This window comes from Formica exsecta, unplaced genomic scaffold (genome assembly GCF_003651465.1).
Source record: "Formica exsecta isolate Colony F162 unplaced genomic scaffold, ASM365146v1 scaffold303, whole genome shotgun sequence".
In the NCBI taxonomy this organism is placed as follows: Eukaryota; Metazoa; Arthropoda; class Insecta; order Hymenoptera; family Formicidae; genus Formica; species Formica exsecta.
In genome coordinates this window covers 511,983-535,744 of record NW_021850289.1, presented here as the reverse complement: position 1 = coordinate 535,744, position 23,762 = coordinate 511,983, and the positions used below count along the sequence as shown (strand labels likewise).

At 35.1% G+C, this 23,762-nt stretch overlaps 3 protein-coding genes, 1 long non-coding RNA gene and 1 other non-coding gene across 11 annotated transcripts in view; 2 read left to right on the top strand and 3 right to left on the bottom strand.

The window, feature by feature from the left end:
- Nucleotides 1-1,612, bottom strand: part of LOC115237663 (baculoviral IAP repeat-containing protein 6-like) — a 32,148-nt gene extending 30,536 nt beyond the window's left edge. The window contains 1 exon segment of the mRNA XM_029810860.1: nt 868-1,612. Within this exon segment, the coding sequence (XP_029666720.1) occupies nt 868-1,045 (178 nt within the window). The 5' untranslated portion in view covers nt 1,046-1,612.
- A 2,618-nt stretch (nt 1,613-4,230) lies between these two features.
- Nucleotides 4,231-11,019, bottom strand: LOC115237648 (girdin). Of its 3 annotated transcripts, none has more exons than XM_029810823.1 (5): nt 10,881-11,019; nt 6,620-9,137; nt 5,820-6,495; nt 5,399-5,499; nt 4,231-4,997 (listed from the first exon to the last, which is right to left on the bottom strand). In XM_029810823.1, exons 2-5 carry the CDS (start codon nt 9,077-9,079, stop codon nt 4,860-4,862), a joined length of 3,375 nt encoding a protein of 1,124 aa, XP_029666683.1. In that variant the 5' UTR covers nt 9,080-9,137; nt 10,881-11,019; the 3' UTR covers nt 4,231-4,859. The 3 variants fall into 3 exon arrangements, with proteins under 3 accessions (XP_029666683.1, XP_029666682.1, XP_029666684.1); XM_029810822.1 differs by having other exon boundaries at nt 10,720-10,979; XM_029810824.1 differs by lacking the exon at nt 10,881-11,019 and adding an exon at nt 10,501-10,637.
- A 358-nt stretch (nt 11,020-11,377) lies between these two features.
- On the top strand, nt 11,378-12,652 carry LOC115237650. Of its 2 annotated transcripts, none has more exons than XR_003884374.1 (2): nt 11,378-11,648; nt 11,980-12,652. It is a non-coding gene; the product is annotated as an uncharacterized LOC115237650 (long non-coding RNA). The 2 variants fall into 2 exon arrangements; XR_003884375.1 differs by lacking the exon at nt 11,378-11,648 and adding an exon at nt 11,672-11,841.
- On the bottom strand, nt 11,880-15,709 carry LOC115237649 (asparagine synthetase domain-containing protein 1). Of its 4 annotated transcripts, none has more exons than XM_029810827.1 (6): nt 15,533-15,709; nt 14,807-15,007; nt 13,640-14,563; nt 13,140-13,552; nt 12,889-13,069; nt 11,880-12,226 (listed from the first exon to the last, which is right to left on the bottom strand). In XM_029810827.1, the coding sequence occupies exons 1-5, from the start codon at nt 15,590-15,592 to the stop codon at nt 12,895-12,897; spliced, it is 1,773 nt and encodes a 590-aa protein (XP_029666687.1). In that variant the 5' UTR covers nt 15,593-15,709; the 3' UTR covers nt 11,880-12,226; nt 12,889-12,894. The 4 variants fall into 4 exon arrangements, with proteins under 4 accessions (XP_029666687.1, XP_029666686.1, XP_029666685.1 ...); XM_029810826.1 differs by lacking the exon at nt 11,880-12,226 and adding an exon at nt 12,410-12,535; XM_029810825.1 differs by lacking the exon at nt 11,880-12,226 and having other exon boundaries at nt 12,412-13,069; nt 15,533-15,708.
- A 1,097-nt stretch (nt 15,710-16,806) lies between these two features.
- Nucleotides 16,807-16,879, top strand: Trnar-ccu. The gene has a single exon. It is a non-coding gene; the product is annotated as a tRNA-Arg (tRNA).
- Nucleotides 16,880-23,762: the final 6,883 nt, after the last annotated feature.

Sequence of the window (23,762 nt, the reverse complement as noted above, 5' to 3'; positions counted from 1 at the left end):
TTTGGATATACAACAATTAAAAAATAGATTTATATATATTATATATAATAAACCAGCAAGAAAACCTTTGAATATTTTTATCATGAAAACTTTGAAAAAAGATGGTGCAAAAATCATACAAATGCATCGATATTAATTTAGCGTAGGCAGTTTTCACATTTTTGTTCGTCAAATTTAGAATACCACCACATATGCTAAAGCTGTATGCAAGATAAAGATGCTTATTAAAAAGCTGCATCTTTAGATGTCCAATTGTATGATTCAGGCAAATGTCAAGACAGTTTATCGAGTTGACAAAAATGGCATTTAGAAAGAAATAGTAGAGAATTTTCGACTAAAATGTTTTGATCTCAATGGAATTAGTCTCCTCTTTCTGCATTATATTACTCTACATTTAGAACGAAATTTACACGTCTCCACATGAGATAAGACAAAGGAAATGCGAGAAATTGAAATGTGTGTGTGTGTGTGTGTGTGTATATATATATATATATATATATATATACACACACACACACACACACACACACACACATACATATGAATGCTTTAGATTTACAATTAGATTGAGGAAAGAAATGGCAAACAAAGGCGAATTACAACAAGATATTTTTTTCTTTTTTTTTTTTTTTTTTTTACCGGAAAATCGACAAAGAAAACGAGATATCATTCTACACACGAGAGACAATTTAAAATCAATGTGATGCGAAATCTAATGTACGAAAAACGTGCGCGACCTTGACTGTGAGACATTATTGCACAGTATTTTGCAAACATCGGATTTGTGCAACAGAGCGCGATAGAGTGGCGAGTTTTCCCGGCATTCGTGAAAATCAATTTAACGACGAGATCCGTACACATGCTTACCAGATAGAGAACTTCTTTGCAAAATCACGCCAGAGTTGACATCGAATACGTATACTTGTGCGCTACCAGTGGTGATGAGTAGAACGTTTAAATTGGCATGATAGATTATGCTTTTGCACTCGGTGTCTACGTTTAAACAACCATCTTCTTTCAGTAACCACGGATCATCATCAGCCATTTTGCTTATACGAGAGAATCACACTTTTAGAAAAAAAATTTCTCTAACGCTCGTACATCACGAGAAACATGGCGCACGCATCAACGCCATCTTTGAGTAGAACGTCAGCAAAATGCTCTGAATATGACTGACAATCGTTTCGTAACTCGTAACGATCAATTTATTAGATATATCGATACAGTCAGTCTCGAATCTAAGTGCCGGTCCACAATAGGTGATTTAAGCCCTAAGCCTTAAGAAATTGACCAATCACAATCAAGTATGAAGAGAATACTCGACTGTGATTAGTCAATTTCTTAAGACTTAGGGCTTAAATCACCTATTGTGGACCGGCACTAAGGGCCTATCCAGACGAGTTTGATAAGGAAATTCATTGGTCCATTTCCTTATCCATTTGCTTATAGGCCGATCAATTTTTTATGCATATGTTTATGCTATGCGATTATACATAACGAAGGCTGCGTTTCGATATTCACTGCCAATACTAAAGATCTATAATTTACGTCACGTACACTATAGATTTGGAGTACGGACTGCGAATCGTCATCCATCCAATCAGAGCAAAGTAGCCAAGAATCTGATTGGATGATTGACGATTCGCAGTCCGTAATCCAAATCCGATCCGCGTCCGCAATGCGTAGTGTGACACGGGCTTAAAGCCCGTATCAGACTACACATTGAAAATCGAGATTGAAGATTAAAGATTGAAATTTGACCAATCAGGCCAACAAAATTTTAGTTGCTTTTGTTCTGATTAGTCAAATTCCAATCTTTAATCTTCAATTTTCAATGCGTAGTCTGATACGGGCTTAAGGCCGTAAGCAAATCGACTAATCACAATCAAGCATTCTAAGGGCCAATTTCACCAAGTCCGGTTAGATTAACCGACGGTTAAAATTAGCAGGGTGGCCAACAGAAAATAGAGGTGAAGGAAAACCAAGCATTCTTATCATTTCAGTTGGAACCCTGCTAATTTTAACCGTCGGTTAATCTAACCGGACTTAGTGAAATTGACCCTAAAACGTAATATAAATGTTTAAACTGTGATTGGTTGATTTGCTTATGGCCTTAAGGCCGTATTACACTACGGGTTGCGGGGTCAATTGGGGTTAGTGCCGGTCTACAATAGGTGATTTAAGCCCTAAGCCTTAAGAAATTAACTAATCACAGTCGAGTATTCTTCTCATACTTGATTATGATTGGTCAATTTCTTAAGGCTTAGGGCTTAAATCACCTATTGTAGACCGGCACTAACCCCAATTGACCCCGAGGGCCAATTTCACAAAGTCCGATTAGATTAACCGACGGTTAAAATTAGCAGGGTTCCAACTGAAATGATAAGAATGCTTGGTTTTCCTTCACCTCTATTTTCTGTTGGCCACCCTGCTAATTTTAACCGTCGGTTAATCTAACCAAGCTTGGTGAAATTGGCGCTAAAGCCATCGCACGTGAAAAAATTTTAGTCGTAACCGTAAAGGCCGTATTACACTACGGATTGCGGGCTCGGTTGTGATTGGGGTTACGGTTGACAGTTGCGGATTGACCAATCAATCGGCAAGCTGCTTTGCTCTGATTGGTCAATCCACAACCGTTAACCGTAAGAGCCGATCTACAATAGGTGATTTAAGCCCTAAGCCTTAAGAAATTGACCAATCATAATCAAGTATGAGAAGAATACTCGACTGTGATTAGTTAATTTCTTAAGGCTTAGGGCTTAAATCACCTATTGTAGATCGGCTCTTACGGTTAACGGTTGTGGATTGACCAATCAGAGCAAAGCAGCTTGCCGATTGATTGGTCAATCCGCAACTGTCAACCGTAACCCCAATCACAACCGAGCCCGCAATCCGTAGTGTAATACGGCCTTTACGGTTACGACTAAAATTTTTTCACGTGCGATGGCTTTAGCGCCAATTTCACCAAGCTTGGTTAGATTAACCGACGGTTAAAATTAGCAGGGTTCCAACTGAAATGATAAGAATGCTTGGTTTTCCTTCACCTCTATTTTCTGTTGGCCAACCTGCTAATTTTAACCGTCGGTTAATCTAACCAAGCTTGGTGAAATTGGCGCTAAAGCCATCGCACGTGAAAAAATTTTAGTCGTAACCGTAAAGGCCGTATTACACTACGGATTGCGGGCTCGGTTGTGATTGGGGTTACGGTTGACAGTTGCGGATTGACCAATCAATCGGCAAGCTGCTTTGCTCTGATTGGTCAATCCACAACCGTTAACCGTAAGAGCCGATCTACAATAGGTGATTTAAGCCCTAAGCCTTAAGAAATTAACTAATCACAGTCGAGTATTCTTCTCATACTTGATTATGATTGGTCAATTTCTTAAGGCTTAGGGCTTAAATCACCTATTGTAGATCGGCTCTTACGGTTAACGGTTGTGGATTGACCAATCAGAGCAAAGCAGCTTGCCGATTGATTGGTCAATCCGCAACTGTCAACCGTAACCCCAATCACAACCGAGCCCGCAATCCGTAGTGTAATACGGCCTTTACGGTTACGACTAAAATTTTTTCACGTGCGATGGCTTTAGCGCCAATTTCACCAAGCTTGGTTAGATTAACCGACGGTTAAAATTAGCAGGGTTCCAACTGAAATGGTAAGAATGCTTGGTTTTCCTTCACCTCTATTTTCTGTTGGCCACCCTGCTAATTTTAACCGTCGGTTAATCTAACCGAGCTTGGTGAAATTGGCCCTTAGTCTATTATCGAGCTTTGATAGGTTAGTTATTATGTATGATTATTAGAAGAATGATGGTAAAAAGCGGCGCAAATTTTTAAAATACGTGATAATCATACGAGAAATATTGTATACGTAAAGCCCGAATCGCAATCGCAGCCGCGAGCCGCTAGTGTGATTCGGGCTTTACGTAGCATGTAGCACCTAGAGTCCTAGATAATCTAGGACTCTAGTAGCAGGTAGCACCGACGTGATATAATAGTATCTCGTCGACATTCGTAAATAGAACAGATTCGTCAATTTCATCAAAATTATGATCAAAATACAGAGAGAGAGAGAGAAGAAAGAATCGTAAAATATATATATATGAGATTTTTTTGCAATGTAACAATTTTCTTACATTGTCTCTTTTTTCCTCGATGAGATATAAAATAATTAAGTACCATTGATATAATAATTTCTTGTGCATTTTATTAAGCTTGAAACAGTTCTAATGCGAAGGAAGATTTTTATTATTATTTACAATTATTCCAGTAGCCACTAGAGTATATCATAAATATTGCAGCAAAGAACATGACAATGTATCACCGAGATACATACATATATATACACTTTAAATACTTAATGTATTCAATATTTTTTTACATCTACACATTGTTTTATGCATCCATATAATAGAAAAACATTATGCCATCATTTAATGAAAAATTATCGATTAACTCTGGTAATACAAACTTTTCACTCCATAATTTTTCTCTGTGTGCCTTACTCTATGCTATTTAAATAACAATCGCTCTCCTTCTCCTCCCCTCCCCCCCAGGTCATAGATTTGACGTTAATTTTATGATATCGATTAAAGCTCTTACTTTAGTTTTCAGATAAATTAAATATCGAAAAGGCACTCGTGTGTGTGTGTGTGTGTGTGTGTGCGCGCGTGTGTATGTGTATGTTACAATATACATTTCTCAACCATATGCATCCCTGAGTTTTACCGCAACATCATTCATCGACATCACTTGTACATCGCTAATAATCGTATTACAAAATAAATAATGTACAATTATTCAATACAATACAATAACGCGTTAATTTATTATTTAATAGTAATAGCTATTTAAACATATCATATTGAAGTCGTTCCCACATCGAGGCCGCTTAAGATGAGACACCGTTCTTGCAAGCGTTTCATATGTGCCGTTAGATATGCGTTTTCTATATACAAATCCTTCACTAATATGTCGGCACTGGCTAATTTATCAGCCTATTGGAATAAGATCATATAAAGATGAAGATGAAAATTGTATATATTGCGCGCGCGCGCGCGCGCACACACCACACACACACACACACACACACACACACACACACACACACATATATATATATATATATACAGTACTTAACAAGTACTGTAAAATTTTTATACATGCTACTACTAGCTCTCTGACTAAACATTTTTTGCATGATTTTTGACATTCTAAAATTGATGTATGTTTTTTGAATTAGCTTTTTTTATGTAAATTTAAAAAAAAACGAGGAATCTCTTTTTTTCTTTATATATAATTAAACAAGGATGCAATTATTGTAGAATTGAATAAGAATATCAGTAAATTAATCTACAATTATGAACATGTATATAGAAATGTATAATTTATAATATACCTGATCAATTGTTGTTTGAACTTGTATTTGTAGCCTCTCTTGACTATTACGAAGAAGGCACTGTAATTCGCATACTTCTGTCTGATGCTGCGCCATAATATCTATAAAATAGCAAATAACTATTGTATTAAATTATTGTATTATTTTTATAGTGCATTGAATTTTAAAGGATTTAAAGAATTGATCTATACAAAAAAAATATAGTAACATGTTTCACAAAACACACATACACAGAGAGAGAGAGAGAAAGATCTTATATTTAAGATCGTCTTAAGTACAATCTTAAGATGTCATAAGTCAATCACAGAGCTGTATTAGCATCTTAAGACATTACTTAAGATAGCCTTGAAATAAGAACAGACTATAAATACCGGCCTAAGTTTCATATATTATTGTGATGTAAAATAGAAAAAATACTTACGTTGCAACAGTTTCTCAATGGACTGACGCTGCTGTTTAATATAATGTTGCAAATATCGCTTTTTACGTTCTTGTGTGTAAAGTTTCATTTTTAAATCTTGCAAGACGCTTAGATCGACGCAATCTACATGTTGCTGTGTATTATTCTGTGTGCACGGGCAACTGATTTCTTTCGTTACATCACGTGTAAATTTAAATTCCGTGTCGCGCTTATCTTCTTCTTTTAGTCCTACCGTAGTATTAGCGCTAATAAGCGAATTATTTTGATATATTGCTCCCATCTTGTGATGCTTGTTGATAGTTTTTATTTCTTTCGTTTCAGAACATTTGATACTATACAAATCATGATCATCTACATGATCTTCTTGTTTTAATAATCTATTGGAATCGTTGGATAGTAGAAATTCCATCGAAGAAGTATGATTGATTGTGCATAGATTCGTCAATGGCTCGTTCGTAGACGGTATACTAGATGTACTGGAAGATTTATAGTGCGACGAGTCTGACATTGTCGGCAAAAAAATTTCATCCGGCACTTGTACATAGGAATCATTTGTAATTGGCTGTTCTGCCAATCTTAATTTTTCACACAAATCTTCAATTTCTAAATTCTTTTGAGAAATATCTTTTTCAGTTTTTATTCTCCATTTCTCGAATTCTTCCTCAAGAGCTATGTACTATGACATAAAAGACACAAACATATATATAAGCGCGTAAAATAATGTCAATATCTTAAATTACTTAAGATATTTTGAGAAAAAGAGGAAAGAACATTTAAATTCATTTAAAGTTTTATCTTACCTGTTGTTCCAAAGTAAACTTCTCTTCTATCGGAGACAATCGCCCGCCGCCATTTTTTAATTTATCCGAAGGACTAATTAATTCCTCATATTCTACTATTTTATTAATAAGCTCGGCAAGTTTGTCGTCACTTATTTTTTGTTCTTGTTCAAAGAGTTGTCTTTCCTCTTCCAATTTGGCAGCCCAATAATCCTCACATTCTTCGTATTCCGTTTTTAATAAATCTAAACTACGCTCGAGTTCTTGGCAACGTTCGATTAATTGCTTCTTCTCAATTTCTAATAATTCTACATTTGTCGTTACAACTTTTGGAATGTTTTCAACTTCGATAATATTGGAAGAATTCATTTTTTCCTTATTATTTTTGCACTGATCCACAGAATGTTCTTCTTTTCGGGGTGGATAATCTCTAAGACTTGTCATTTTATTTTGCATTATGTCTTTTGTATCTTGACTAGTGAAATCTTCCATGCTGCTCGACACCGCTAAACGTTTCGCGAAAGTATTCGGTTTTGATATTTTCGAAACGACTAAATCACGCAAGGATTCGTTTGTTCGTTCCTCGCATTCCATTTCGAGCTCAGACGCTATACTCTTTCCGAAATCTCGCGCGGAAGAGGAACGTAGTGAAAAATTTAATTGCAGATTAGCAATTAATCTCGATATAGCGTCTCTCAAGGCACACTTCTCTGAAATGCATTTTGTATTTGTTAATAGTACATTTTCCAGATCTTTTATAATTGTGTCTCCAAATTTTTTGTATTCCGTTGTGTTAGAATTTGGTATATCGGTTTGTCGTTCTTTATCCATTGGTGGTCCGAAACCAAATGACACTTTTGCATCAACGACCTGTTGATCCATTTCAAAATCTTGCATCGGTGCACGATTTTCATTCCGATCACATAACGAAATAAGAGTTTCGAGTGGAGTTTCGACAGATGCTTTGTGTTTCTTATCTTCGCTGTGACATCTGAAATTTTCCAATTCCATATTAAGTTCGTCGTTTTGATCACGCAAGAGAATTATTTCCGACTGCAATTGTTTGATACGATTGACAAAGAAATCAACTTGCTCTTGTTGCTTCGTTTCTATATTCTGTATTTCGTCATGCTCTGCGTCTAATATCTTTATCTGTGTTAATAAATCATTATTAGATTGCCGCAGCTTTTCAATCTGATTGAGAAGAGATTTATTTTCCGCTTCGAGCATTTGATTCTCCTGCAAAATATTTACGATTTTATTCTTCATGTCATGATTCTCTTTCTGTAACACTTGTAACTGATCGTCTTTTGATTTTAGTACCACAGCATTCATCTCTCGTTCAATATTAAACTGATCCGACAATTCTTTTGTAATTTCAGCATAACGTTGTTCGTTCTGTCTCTGTAGATTTCTCTTGGTTTTTTCCAATTGAACTTGACATTCATCAATTTCCTGCGCCAATAAATTAGCCCGTTCGTTAGCTTCCAACATATCGAGACGCATCTTCTCCCTTTCCACTTTCACGTTTTCTATTGTAGCATTTAGATTGCGTTGCTCATCCTGATGAGCAACAATCATTTCTTGCAATAAAGTAATATGAGATTGAATGGTATTATTATCAAACGATTCATTCAAATTTTTGAGTTCGTTGCATATGATATTTGTTATTTCTGCAAGACTAGTATTCAAAGCATTAAAATCTCTACTAGAAGATAATACAGTTATATTGGATACACCAGCACCTTCCTCCTTATCTAAAGTTCTGTTAAGCTGTATCGAGTTCATTCTACGAGATTTGCATATAGTAAAACCTAAGGTATTTACATCACAATTTACAATATTGTTGTCAGATGCATTATTCGTTTGCGAAGCCTCTATACTCTTTCTCTTTTGAAATATAATTACGAACTCGTCGAAACTTATCAACCCGTCGCAATTCTGATCAAGTCTCTCAAAGATGGATTCTATTATTTGCTTTGGAAGTTCTGGAATTCCTAAACAATTTGATATAAATTGTATCGCTGTTACAGGATCCATGTTACTCCTTAAGTAAATTTTTATTTTTTCCCATAAGTGTGTTAATCTATTCTCATCCATTGTAATATTAGATTTCATATCTTGAAGATGAATCTCTGAGATACCCTGACCATCGATAGAGATCTCGCTTTTCTCAATATTCTCGCACGTACTTAAATTATAGCACGGCTGTACAATATGCTGTTTATCAGTAATCAATCCCTGGAACTTTTTCAACAAAAGTAATAAACCGTCCCGAAATTCTTCAAAAGATATAGTTTGTTTATCCGGACAATGTTCGCGAATGCACGATTTCAATTCCTCAATTAATCCATGGAGATGTAATTTATTGCAAATGGAAAACAAATCGTTTTCATCAAGTTCATTCTCTCCTTTTGTTAAACAGCTCTCAAACACAGCAAAGAGCTGTCGTTCATAAAGATCATTGCTGTGTTCAGCCATATCTTCTCATGCTTTCCTAATTAGCTTAAAATAATGCCAATTTCCACAAGTAGTAGATCTGCAAACAGTAACACAATAGCATTACAAACTAGTAGCAATTCTTGCATTATATTCTCACATATACAATAGTAATCTATTAAAAATTATAGATTTATTAATTGTACAACCGAATGAAGTAACTACGCTGCATTTGTCACAGCACATAAGTTAAAGATATTTATCCAATGTCGTGTTATATATATAATATTATTTTGAATGTGTATTGTAGCTAAAAAAATTTCGACAATTGATTGTCGTCTAAGAAAGAAATTCAAGAAAGATTTTTAAATTTCAGTATCACAAAGCAAGCGTATTAAAGTTGTTAAAATACTGGGTACACAATTTTCAAATCATATTTTAACCTTTTTGGAATGATGGAAAACCGAAAAGCTGCTATATTATGATGTATATAATTCAATGAAATATTAATATTTTACACACACACACACACACACACACACATATATATATATATATATATATTAATATGCATATGTGTGTGTAAGTGCACGAGCGTATATGCATGCATGCAGATACGTGTGCCATCGCATTATATATATTATAAATATTACTCTATACCAAAAATATTTTCCAAATATGAAATTATAGTGTACAAGTTTATTGCATCACAAAATGTATCAAGTTAATGATAATTGATACACAACAATATTTCATACCGCAATAAGCAATGTTGATATTTTGATTATTTTTGTGTGTATGTGTGTGCGCACATCAGAATATGATATTGTAAATGACCATATTAAATTTGCATTGTGCAGATAATGTTATTATACACTTTATTGAAATATATCACAAATTTCATCAACCAACCATTTTTATTGAAAATAAAAGAAGTGAGAGATTTATGATAAATCTTATAGTGAAATAATTGAAATCATTAATAGCGTTTTCGAGTGAAGTAGTTTGATCTCTTTGAGAGCGATTAAACTCAATTTGCCATGAACATATATTTGATCAAAAATAGGTTTTGAATCTGATTAATATAAATAATATGAGATATATCCCATTCGGCGCTATTATTTTAAAACACAAGATTCTTTTCCCTAATTAAACAATCAAACACTTACTCGAAGCACTTAATCGATTAATCTAATAATCCAAGTACCCCTTAGTAACCCAAATCGGAATTTATGACATGATTAATCGTTCTCAAAGCGATCAAACTTGCTTCACTCGAAAACGCTATAACACAGACAAGATAACTTTTTGTATCAACATTAGAATGACATATATGTGTATATTTTTATCCTTTTCATTTTCTCATAGTTTTTATCATGCTAAATATTTTTTGATTATATTATTAACTTTGCATCATCAATCACAATTTTGATTAATTATAATAATTAAAAAATTTCAATTACATATACAAACTTTGTTGTTCTTGATCTCTAAGATCGTATAATCAATAACGAGCAAGGAAAAATTTCATTACATTACTTTGTTGAATATTGAACAAAATACATGGTTGAAATACAAGTGCAAAAGAATCATATTAAAGAATTGTTGAATAGAATGTCATAAAGGTCAGTCGATTGTCATCATGTGTGTGATCGTGTATTTTATAACCTATTATAACCTACCACAATACTTCTAACAAAGTTACAGCACATAGCTATACAGATATATTGCAAGGATTATCCTTTTTTTTTTTTGCAGTATTAAGTGTTATGCATTGTTTAAATCTTTAAATAATTTTATGTAAATAATGTAATTTATTTTAATAGTAAAATAGGGGACGCACCACTAAAAATTAAAATTAACAAACTATATCAAACTATATGTATTTCACTGACACTCCAGATTCCAGATACTCTAGTTCCAGATTCGAATTGATTTGAATCGTGTCATAAAAGAAAGGTAATGCTCGTATCAGACTACGGATTGAAAATTGAAGATCGAAGAGAAAGATTTTTAAATTTCAGTATCACAAAGCAAGCGTATTAAAGTTGTTAAAATACTGGGTACACAATTTTCAAATCATATTTTAACCTTTTTGGAATGATGGAAAACCGAAAAGCTGCTATATTATGATGTATATAATTCAATGAAATATTAATATTTTACACACACACACACACACACACACACATATATATTAATTGCACGTATAATTTTAACTATAATTTAAACATATATATGCATATATGTATATACGTAAATATAAAATTCTCAAAGAATGGGCGCCCGTAATGCTCGTATCAGACTACGGATTGAAAATTGAAGATCGAAGATTAAAAATTAGAATTTGACTAATCAGAAGGAAAGGAACTAAAATTTCTTTGTTCTGATTGGTCAAATTTCAATCTTTAATCTTCAATCTCGATCTTCAATATGTAGTCTGATACGGGCTTAAGGTCAGTTTCAGATTATGCATTGAGAGAACTGTGATTTTGATAAGAATACACTTAATCGATGCCTTTTTTGCATAAAAACAAAGGTTTGAAAAGTAAATATCATCGTTTGATAGTGTAAAAAGAGTTATTAAGCGTCAAAGATGCCACTTTTGAAGGTTAGGAAATCTATCACATCGACGTAATTTTGGCGATATGAATATGCGCAGGTCTGCGTTCGAGAACGTCACTCATGTGCACCGAGCACCGAGCGTCATTCTATCCTTGTTATTTATTGAAAGTTGAACGAAGATAGAACGACGGTCGTGTGCACACGGGTGATGTTTTCGAACGCGGCCCAGCGATGAAAAGGTACACGAAATTTGAATAAAAATTCATACCTCCAAACGTTTGCTATTTATTGTTTATCAAACCCATATTTACATTTATGTATTTATGTTTACATTTCTGTGTTTCTTTGCGCGGTAATCTAATCTAATTTAATTGCAGGTAATCTAATCGAACCCTGATCGTATCATTTACTTGACGAACCAGACTACCGGATACCGGATTCCAGATCCAGACTCGAGACCCGAACCCGAGACCGAGATGCTATGCCTGTATTACCATTACCTCTCTAATCATGCGACAAGAATGCAGGAAACCGCGTGAATGATATTTTCCCGCGGATGATTATCCTCGCATAATTAATGAGCGATATCTTGTGAGCACATTGAAATATATGGCTAGCTGTAGCCTGAAATATTTAAATATTTATTATTAGTCGCACATTGTGATTCGTCTATTAGATAGGAATCGAGGTGATGGAGAATAAGAGTCATAATTCATCATCTCATCGCACAATTTATTTGCGATAAATAGGTATAAGTGGTAATTAGATTTTTGAGAGAGAGAGGGAGAGAGAGAGAAAGATAATGCATGCTTTAAAATATAAATGTATTTCGTTACATAATTAAACTTTCATGTCAATTTAGATACATTCGCTTGCCATTTTGGCACAGAAAGCGTGGAGTAGTGTACGTCGGAAAACCACGATACATCGAGCCTATATATATAATGTATGTAAATACATTGTTTATTAACAATACATACATTTTAATTTATATCTGTACGTAATGCGTTGGTGAAATACCAAATACGAAATATATAATTTTGATCGATTCATTATTATTAATCACTCATTAACTTGACTTTGTTAGTCGCGTCGTATTGCGTGGCATGGTATTGGCGCAAATTTACTGGCAAGGATGGAAGCCAAAGAAATCAAAGTATATTTGCACACATTTATTAGCAATAATGTAGCTCAACTCGATAACGTTAGTCATTTCCGGATCTCCTTCATTAGCTTTACAAATTATATATATAATAGACTGACATTTAAAAAATAGTGCCACTTACATTTTTTTACAATCTGTCCGATACATTATTAGCATTTTCTTTTCCATTTGCGATTCGGGAGCCAAATTGAAAAGCTCTTTTAGGAAAATTAGCTGTACTCTGAAAACCGATCTTGCAGGCTAGCAAGCGTAGTAGTAACTTGTCTCCCAATCCAGCTGGCATTTTCTCAGTCGGGTAGCATCTGTGGGAATGATTTTACATTTTCTTTCATTACTCGAGTCAACTAATTGTTTGGCATTAGTTAAATTTACCTTTCCCATGGTTTTATATCCTGCACATATTTCACCACATTCTCATCTAGATAGGGTAAACGGGGTTGTTTACCATGATCAGAAATAATTCGATTGTCTCGACCTAAATTTCTCTCGGAAATTCTAGCCAATTCGATATTTAGCTCTTGCACTAATGCATCCCATCCTTTATGTCTCAATATAGTTCTGTGTCTCATGTAACCACCAAATAATTCATCTGCGCCTATACCCAAGAGTAATATTCTGCATGGTGACTCGTACGTTTCATCAACTGGATAAAGGATACCCTTTGCACGACTTGCAAACCACATGGCGCATCCTAAACTTTCATCCAATATTGTACATAAAGGATACAATAAATCGGAAATTCGCGAAGCACGATACAATTGCAGTTCCATTTGTGTGATATTACACTGAAATAAGTAATTAGAGTAATTAGAGAAAAATGGTGAAATAATAGTGTGAAAAATATCACACATAGGGAAGACATCGATAGATACTTGTATGAAATTCCATTTCCTATTGGGACAAATTCGTAACAATTCAGAATACGTTTGTCGGCCAGTTTTTCTATCTGGCACATCATATTTCTGCATCGTATTCTCCTTTTCGCCATTCGTATGACTTATTTTTTGATTATTTACGGATCTTTCAAACGCAACGTTAATGAGATCGATACTTTCGTTTTCTGGAACATATTTGTCTGCAATCGCTGCTAAAATGGCCGAGTCTAAGCCACCGGAAAATAGTATACCAATCTTGGAATGAGTGCAAGTAATACTTTCACCATTTAATACAATTTTTATGCAATCCTTGCAATAGTTTGGTTTCTTTTTTACTCTAATTTTCACAGATCGATGTAAGAGTTGTGCTAAGCACTCGACTCTTTCATTTACTTCCCGATTTTCTAATAAATACCGCAATGTTTCGTTAAAATCTATGCTATCTGGTATATTCTCTAGATATTCCAAATCTTTTGGATCAGGATGTAGATGTAAATTCGTCAACGATAAATTAGTATCTAATATAGTTTTCCTAATATTAATGTCTACATTTAAAGTCGTCTCCAATGTCTCGATAACATCGGTAAATCTCAAGTCAGGTTCTTTCCAGGGATAACATGCTAAATTTATCCGCGAGCTATTTAAATTCATCGCAAAGATACCTATAGCTGGCACTTCTACAATTCCTTTCATATTTCTGTTTGCAACTGAAGTTAAAGTCAATGAATTAGCTTTGCTATCTATTTTTAAAAGCAAACTGTGCCGTCCGATAATATCTCGTCCAAAATATAATGTATTGGTTGATTTCTGATAATATATTAAGCTGTAAGGACCTTCAATCTTCCAAAGTACAGATACGATATCTGTAGTCGATTGCAATTCATCCAATATCACATTTGTATCGCAAACGTCATCTTTTGCCTAAAATCAGTGCACATATTATAAAATATACAGATATCCTTAGCTGCGCGTTCCCCTTTCTCCCGTTTAATCCTCCCCCTCTTAGAATTCTAACAAAATTCTAAAAGAAGCTTAGTTATTAGTTGTATATATTTCCATAAGAATATGCTACAATTTACTAAATATAATGCGTATATTGTGAAAAGATAACAGCATTTACTCAAAGCATTGACCAGAAACATTTAGTGCCTACAAACTACATACCAAAGAACCTGAGAAGACATCTCCATTCCATAGTAACAAATTATTATCATTATCCAAACTTGGCTGCGTTATTATCTCTGGTCCTTGCATCCATAATACCGCGGCAGCAAAGTATCCATGCCAATGAGGAGTCAATGATATATGTTCCTCCATTAAATGATCGGGACCTCGTGCCTCTATTACATTTTTGCAAATATTCCACTGAAATATAATAAAAATATACAAGGGGAAAAGTATGTAATTTTTATTATTAATAAAATAACATTTAATAATTCAATAGCACACAAGTTTTACAACGTGCTGCTGAATACATATATAATTAAATAAATACGCAGTACTGGGTGTTTCCATTACCGATTTGTTTCAAAATCACATCTTTTTTATATTTAAATGTATAAAAGTTTAATCCATGCATAATATAATATTTTTATATTTCTTTTCTATAATTACGATTGGACAGTGTGCAATAATTTTACAACCGAGTGGGTGATAATAAGGAAATTGATGAAACTATTTAACCATTATCCAAAGACAAATGGATGAAATTTGAAAAAACAAACTGTTTTGAGTAGAAAAGATCTATCAATTTCATTATATGCATAAGTACAAAAATGATGTGCGATTAAAGGGTTTTGATAATGAAATTTTACCTAACCATTACCGTTTTTACATCTACTTTTTTTTAATGTAAAATTTGATTAGATCATGATGCTTGTAAATACATACCTGCGTGAAAGATTCAGAGTCGTTTCTAATTTGATGTATACAACAAAATATTCCACACATATCGGGACTCCAATGTGAATAAGATTGTTGATTATACTACAGCTTTACCATCGCAAAATACACAAGATAAAATTAATGGAGAAAATAAATGGGACAGAGATATTGTTATATTTAAATTAACTTTTCTTTATTTTTTAAGTTAAAAATTTATAAGAAAGTACAAGATGTTCGTAATTTTCTTATTTAAATAAATATATATTGTTTGTAATTTTCTTATTTCACTTCTTTTGAAATTATTATGCTTCCCATAACAATTTCTATTGGTTCCGCCATGTTTTTCCAAACTTCTTTTCGACCAATTAAAAGGAACACGCATCGTGGCCAGACTTTATCTTTAGGGACTCTATGCCGTATGATGTATGAGTATGACAGTTATGGCTTCGGTCGGGAAGACGCTAGAAATACTTCGAAGCATTTCTAGCGTTTTCCCGACCGCAGGGCTGCGTTCGAGAATGTCACCCGTGTGCACCGAGCGTTGTTCTATCTTTGTTATTTACTGAAAGTTGAACAACAGCCAATAGGTTTGTTCGCATTGCTTGAACTTTTTGCACTCAGCATCTTTGCTTTCATTCTCTCAATATCCGAATATATATTTATTTCGTTTTAAGTGCAAAAATTTTTGGGAATTTCAAGCAACGCGAACAAACCTATTGTCATGTGGGTTGCAATTAACGATACTTTTGTCCCTAGGAAAAACAAACTCTCCTATTGGATATCGCATGTGACTCAACGAAGTGTGAATATCTTCAAATGATACTATACATTATATTTACACATCGTTGTCGTAATGTCGTATTATACATACGTCATACGACGTACGAAAAAAGCTTTCTCGGACGTATCGATTGGCTGCTATTGCGAGAAACTTTCGGAATCTTAGAAATTCTTCATCCGTTTATGTATATATGTTTAAACAATCAGTACGTACGATAAATATATAATATATAATTATAATATTATTGCATATACTATATTCTGTACTTGGCAATTCATAAAATGATGAGTTTGAATCGATCGATTGATCAATTTTAAACGAAAGGGACAAGGATTTTTCTTTGCTCTGGTGTCAATCGATCGCTTTGAAGCATTTGTAACGTCAAGTGGGGTGCGCTTTCTATTATTTTAATATTCGGAACAGTATCTGAAAATCTGAATCTATTGCTTACAAGCAACAAAGTATCAAGCATATGTATTTTTGCAGACGAGAATGAGCAGCCCCTGTGGCCTAATGGATAAGGCATCGGTCTCCTAAACCGGGGATTGTGGGTTCGAGTCCCACCAGGGGTACAGGTACTTTTTACAATTCCAAATACTGAATTATTATTAAAGTAAATCTTCTTACATTTTCTTTTATTTTAAATCCCTTTAACAGCGATGCTTTTTTTCGCAATGAAAACTTGCATTTGAACGCGTGGGTATAGAGAGAAAGAGATAATTTCCAATTTGTGCAATTTTGTGTGTGCAATTTTGTGTGTGTGTGTGTGTGTGTGTGTGTGTGTGTGTGTGTGTATGTATGTATATCGACAATGTAGAAATCTATAAATTTCGAATGCTAGAGTCGCTAACGTAGTAACATTTCGTCGATAAATAAGGGTGATACAAGCACGCGCCAACGCGATGGCGTTGTACGACGCGTATCGAGCGTTTTTCCCGCTTCCCGCTCGTTCCCGTTCGCGGCGACACAGTGGCAAGTGGCAAGTGGCAGTTTCCAAGTTCCGAAGGTTGACTCGTCGGTCGGCGGGGTCGGGATCGGGTTGTTGGGGCGTCGGGGTTTCGGGGTTTCTAGTTTCCATTCCTCTCTCTTTCCGGTTCACCTCTTTTGGCTTAATACTTTCCGTGGAACAAAATTATATATTATTATTGCACGCATGTTGTCCAACCAGATCTCTGATCTGGTTTTCCGGATGCAGTGTGTCGCTCGCGTCGAGTGTGTCGACGTAGTCGTATCGAGACTGCGACACGAACGCACGCGACACGTACTCGCCACCGCCACCGGTGCTTACGAGATACGGCTACGGTTCAACCGGGCTGAAGCGGCTGCACAGCTGAACCACATCGTCACACCACACCGCGGTGGCCGACTCGGCTACGGTTCGCGATAGTTGATTCGCGCGCGACGGCCATTCGTAGACTCGTCTCTTATTAAAAATGTCGCCGATACGTGCAAAACAATAGGGATAGTCGGCGCTTGCCGGTAAAGGGTGCGAGGTGCGAGGCACGAGTTTGCCGGCCGCACGTCACGGCCTGCCCTGTAAATGCACGGTGCGATACTGTAGTCACCGAAAAAGGGATTACCGTTCGCTATATTACTCCGTCCTCCAAGAGTGTGCGAACGAAGATTACAAACATTCAAAGCTATCGTCGTGTCGCCATCGAGAAGAGTGAGAGAGAGAGAGAGAGAGAGAGAGAGAGAGAGAAGACATCTTTCGAGGTTAGAGATAGATTATGGTGTTTTAAATCTCGCTCGATATAATGCTTAATCAAAAAGTTTTCATGTATGTATGCGCATGTATGGGTATATATATATATATTGCAATTTATTCGTCGCGATAGCCTTTTGCTTTGGCGCGAGGAGGTGAATTGGCGTAACTCATTCGACCGGTCGATATCGTTGCGAACGATTGGCACGGACCCCCCGCGAGAAAGAGGGACACTTTGTTCGTGCCACGGTGCCATTCGCGCTATTCGTGTTCTTCGCTCTTCGCGCCTTGTCGAGCGCGCAGCTGTTTGTTTGTAGCAAGTAACGAGAAAGACGAGGCTCGAGCCGTCAAATTATTCGATGGCTCGCCGTCTCTCGTGTGTACTCGCATGCGAAACCTAACCTTCTCCGCGCGCGTAATAATACGTGCTTGCGTGCGAGTCGAACGCGAATGTGACGGAATCGATCGATCTGGTGGCTTATCGCGAGATGACCCGAGGGCAGAGGTACATTATTTACATTATTTACGATTCGCGTAAAGATAACGTGCAAACTCTTTCTACATCTTCCCCTCCCCCCTTGTCTCCTCGTTGTTATATCGAAGCGAAAGCAATACGCGGCGAGATCCGTTTATGAATTGATTAAAGTAAATCGCGAACGTACAAACGGCTCTTTTATCCTTTTGACAGCAGACGGTCAAGCATTGCCTCGATTATTCGCGCGATTATCGTAACACGTGGCCACGACTCGTGTGACAAAAAAATCATGCATAGGTGAATTTATTTCAAGTCTTATGACGCGATTTATTTCCATTGTTTAGCAAAGACTGCCAGGCGAAACATTTATTTCGCACGTGCATAATCAATTTTATAAATTTCAATAAGTACTTAAATTTCCTCTCATTCTTTTTCACTCTCTCTCTTTTTGCTTTCTCTCTTTGTATACTAATGATTAACTAAATTATTCTAAATTTGCACAACACCGTTTTCGATTCGGACCATTTTTTAAATAAAAAAAGAAAACTACAAATATGCATATATTGTCAATTTTATTATTAGTATTTTTTAAATATTAGTATATAGATTCGCTATATCACTGATCATGTCAACTCTGCACAATTTCGAAAATGTAAAAAAACATTTATTCTTTTAAGTACAACAATTATATACGTGTACATACATTCCAATTTGTTTGCATTGCTTGCAATCTCCAAAAATGTCTGCATCTATAATAAGACAAATATTGTATATATTTAGGCGTTGGAGAGAGAGAAAAAGCAAAGAATCTGAATGCGAAGAGTGCAATGCGAACAGATTAATTGATACGTAAAACATAATCGGAACTTTTATTGCTTCTTTATATCGTGCTATAATTAATTTAAAAATTATTAATAGTGAAGGAATTTTTATATTTTTCAATGATATTCGAAGAATAATGGATAAATTAAAGAAGACACTTTGGTGACATATTGCGCGCACAAGTGAATTGATCGCTAGATAATGTGGCGATGACGAGTCATGCCGGTACTCGGCGGTCTATTTTATTGAAAACACGTGGTGAAAACGCGCAAGTGTATAAGCACGAGAGCATAATCGTCTCTGCGATTATATCGGCTTATAAACCGACGGTCCTATCGATACGCAAACCACGATAACGCTGTTTGTAATGATAATGCATAAGTGATATACATATATACATATATTGTTGGTTTTATATGATTCGCCCAACGTCAATTTTCTTTTACATTTATCGTCTTGACAAATGCGAAATATCTTTCCGCGTAAAAACCTACTATTTATAAATTATTCTCGTTTTCGTAAAGAGAGAGAGAGAGAGAGAGAGATCATATTCTAAGCATATTGTATATTTTTACACGGTAATTCTTAATAAATTCTTGTGAATCCTATATATAATATTCTTTTTCGTGAAGAGAGAGAGAGAGAGAGAGAGAGAGAGAGAGAGAGAGAGAGAGAGAGAGAGAGATCATATTCTAAGCATATTGTAATAGTCAAGAAAGAGTACATCTCGCTGGTATACTATATCCAGAATTGTTTCGATGGCACGATAAATAGCGAGGTCAAGAATATCGACTAATTAGTTGCGATTGTTACGCAAGAGAAAAAGGAGGGTCTTTGCGAGTGTTTTGAAAAGAAGAGAGAAATGTCGCGAATCGAATATTATCTTTTTCTTATTTTTTCCTTTTCTTTTACCACATAAAATCATCATCTTTCTCATTGCATCATAATAACTGTAACAATAAATATTACTCGTTTCTCCTCTTAAAAGTGTCATTTGTGCGACTTGGCTCGACTTGGCAAGTCACCCGTGGCAGACAACGTGGCGACAGAGATTTATCAATCAGGTCCAACTCGTCGTCGTCATTCTCGTTCTCGATAACTCTTCATCCGTGGAAAATTTTGGCAACGCATTGCCGATGAATTTAGCATTACAATACTGTTTATATATTGTTGCAAGTTTCTCTTTTTGCGTACTAAAGTGCTCAATTTTTTTAAACATATAGTAGAGCGATTGTTTATGTTTCCGAATATATATATACACATGCTAGTCGCACTACCGATGCAAGAGTGCATAAGAGAATTTCTACAGATGATGATCTATCGATATTTTCGAGATCGTTTATTTCTCATACATCATAAATCGTACACGTCGACGTGTAACTTGTCGCGTTCACATTTAACTGGAAATATATTTTTCTCTCACGTTCGCGCTCGAATGATCCGCTGAAAAAAATTGTCACAAAATGAAATGTACAATGACATGTATAAAGACTGTATAAAATCATTATTTGTAAAATTCTCGATAGAGAAATGTCACGAGTGGTGTAAATTAATCGCGTAAATAATAAATATGTAGTTCGGTACCGAAATTTTTGAAATGTTTGCGCATTGAGCTAGAAACAGTATTGTTTCCGCAATGTTCACGATTGCGAAAGATAGCGATGTTGGTCGATTCGCGTGCAGGATTCTTTCGCTCGTGGTCGCTTTACTCATTCGAACAATAATTGTTACCAAGCACGTGCTTACCATCATCGTCACGCGCTCGAGCCAAGATGGATCGCCCTGTCGTCAGCCACTTGGATTGACCGTCTTGGATGACCACGCGCGAAACGACCGTATACATAGTGTGTACTCGTGTACTGAGCCGCGCGATAAAGTCCAACTCTATTCTTCTTAGAATACTATATTAGAGACATGTGTACTTTACGTTATATGTATACTATAATAGTTTGGCTATTACATCATAGCTTTATATACGCTCGCACATTTCATTTTTATACTTTATTGAGTACGAGCTATCGAGCATGAAAGGGCAACAAGCTGCTTGATATATATGTATATACGTATATATGTATAAAATTTTATCGCGAAAACTGACCATAGTGACGTTAAAATCTATTTGCACTGTTTAGTGAATCACGAGACAAAACACTAAGGTTTATATAGTGTAGTATAGTATATAGACGCGTATAGACAATGTCCGATAAATATCACTTATTATTGCAGCTTCTTTTTTGAAGTTTTGCCATTTTGTCGTTTTGTCATTTTGTCGTTTGCGTAATCGCGATAGAAGCAGACGACCAAGATTAAATAGATATACTTTATATTCTTCTCATCACGATATAGAAATTATGATCTGGTTTCAAAAGTTTTCTTATCGAATAATTCAAGAAGAAAAATAATATTTTTATCTACAAAGATTTTAAAATTCTGCTTAATATCAAAGCGTATTGATTATTTTATCAGTATCATAATTGAATAAAATAATCTTTCAATTGCTTCTATACACAGGAGAAATGTAAATATGTAGACTTTTTTTTTGATATGCATTACATACACGCACTCTGAGCGCGATGCGAAAGTAAATTGTGATTGCATAATGAGGTTAACGCTTAACGGTTCAACGCGCGTACAACGGTGGGCGTCTGCCTTGAAACAGCTGTTTGTTTTCAGTGCCGAGGGATATTAATATATCCTGTGTATACTTCTATTACGCTTCGCCAATTTTTCTGGTGTTATAAATGTTTGCAAAAGTTACCCCCGATAGTTGCCGACATCATGTATAAAAACACTTGTTGATCAAATTCTAAGAATAAGAATAATTTTGATGTAAATTGCAAATTTTCTATTTTTTTCTCCAAAATAATCTCTACTTTGCGCGCATATATATATTGGCATAAAAAGAAATTTTTGAAATGTTTGCGCATTAAGCAAGAAACAGTATTGTTTCCGCAATGTTCACGATTGCGAAAGATAGCGATGTTGGTCGATTCGCGTGCAGGATTCTTTCGCTCGTGGTCGCTTTACTCATTCGAACAATAATTGTTACCAAGCACGTGCTTACCATCATCGTCACGCGCTCGAGCCAAGATGGATCGCCCTGTCGTCAGCCACTTGGATTGACCGTCTTGGATGACCACGCGCGAAACGACCGTATACATAGTGTGTACTCGTGTACTGAGCCGCGCGATAAAGTCCAACTCTATTCTTCTTAGAATACTATATTAGAGACATGTGTACTTTACGTTATATGTATACTATAATAGTTTGGCTATTACATCATAGCTTTATATACGCTCGCACATTTCATTTTTATACTTTATTGAGTACGAGCTATCGAGCATGAAAGGGCAACAAGCTGCTTGATATATATGTATATACGTATATATGTATAAAATCGCGACGCGAAAACTGACCATAGTGACGTTAAAATCTATTTGCACTGTTTAGTGAATCACGAGACAAAACACTAAGGTTTATATAGTGTAGTATAGTATATAGACGCGTATAGACAATGTCCGATAAATATCACTTATTTTTGCAGCTTCTTTTTTGAAGTTTTGCCATTTTGTCGTTTGCGTAATCGCGATAGAAGCAGACGACCAAGATTAAATAGATATACTTTATATTCTTCTCATCACGATATAGAAATTATGATCTGGTTTCAAAAGTTTTCTTATCGAATAATTCAAGAAGAAAAATAATATTTTTATCTACAAAGATTTTAAAATTCTGCTTAATATCAAAGCGTATTGATTATTTTATCAGTATCATAATTGAATAAAATAATCTTTCAATTGCTTCTATACACAGGAGAAATGTAAATATGTAGACTTTTTTTTTGATATGCATTACATACACGCACTCTGAGCGCGATGCGAAAGTAAATTGTGATTGCATAATGAGGTTAACGCTTAACGGTTCAACGCGCGTACAACGGTGGGCGTCTGCCTTGAAACAGCTGTTTGTTTTCAGTGCCGAGGGATATTAATATATCCTGTGTATACTTCTATTACGCTTCGCCAATTTTTCTGGTGTTATAAATGTTTGCAAAAGTTACCCCCGATAGTTGCCGACATCATGTATAAAAACACTTGTTGATCAAATTCTAAGAATAAGAATAATTTTGATGTAAATTGCAAATTTTCTATTTTTTTCTCCAAAATAATCTCTACTTTGCGCGCATATATATATTGGCATTATTAAGTATTTAATTACATGTTTAATAAGGAGGATATAATTACGATATATATATATTGGATGATCGCGGAGACTGGTATTGACGTGATCGTGCATTAATGGTGTATGTGTTGCACATTTCCATTTTATCTGTGTACAGCAAAGATTATCAAGCAATTCGTATCAAGCAAGAAATAAAATGTAATTCTTTTTATACGCGCATTTATCCAGATGGAATGAATATGATATATAAACTATACTATATATATATATA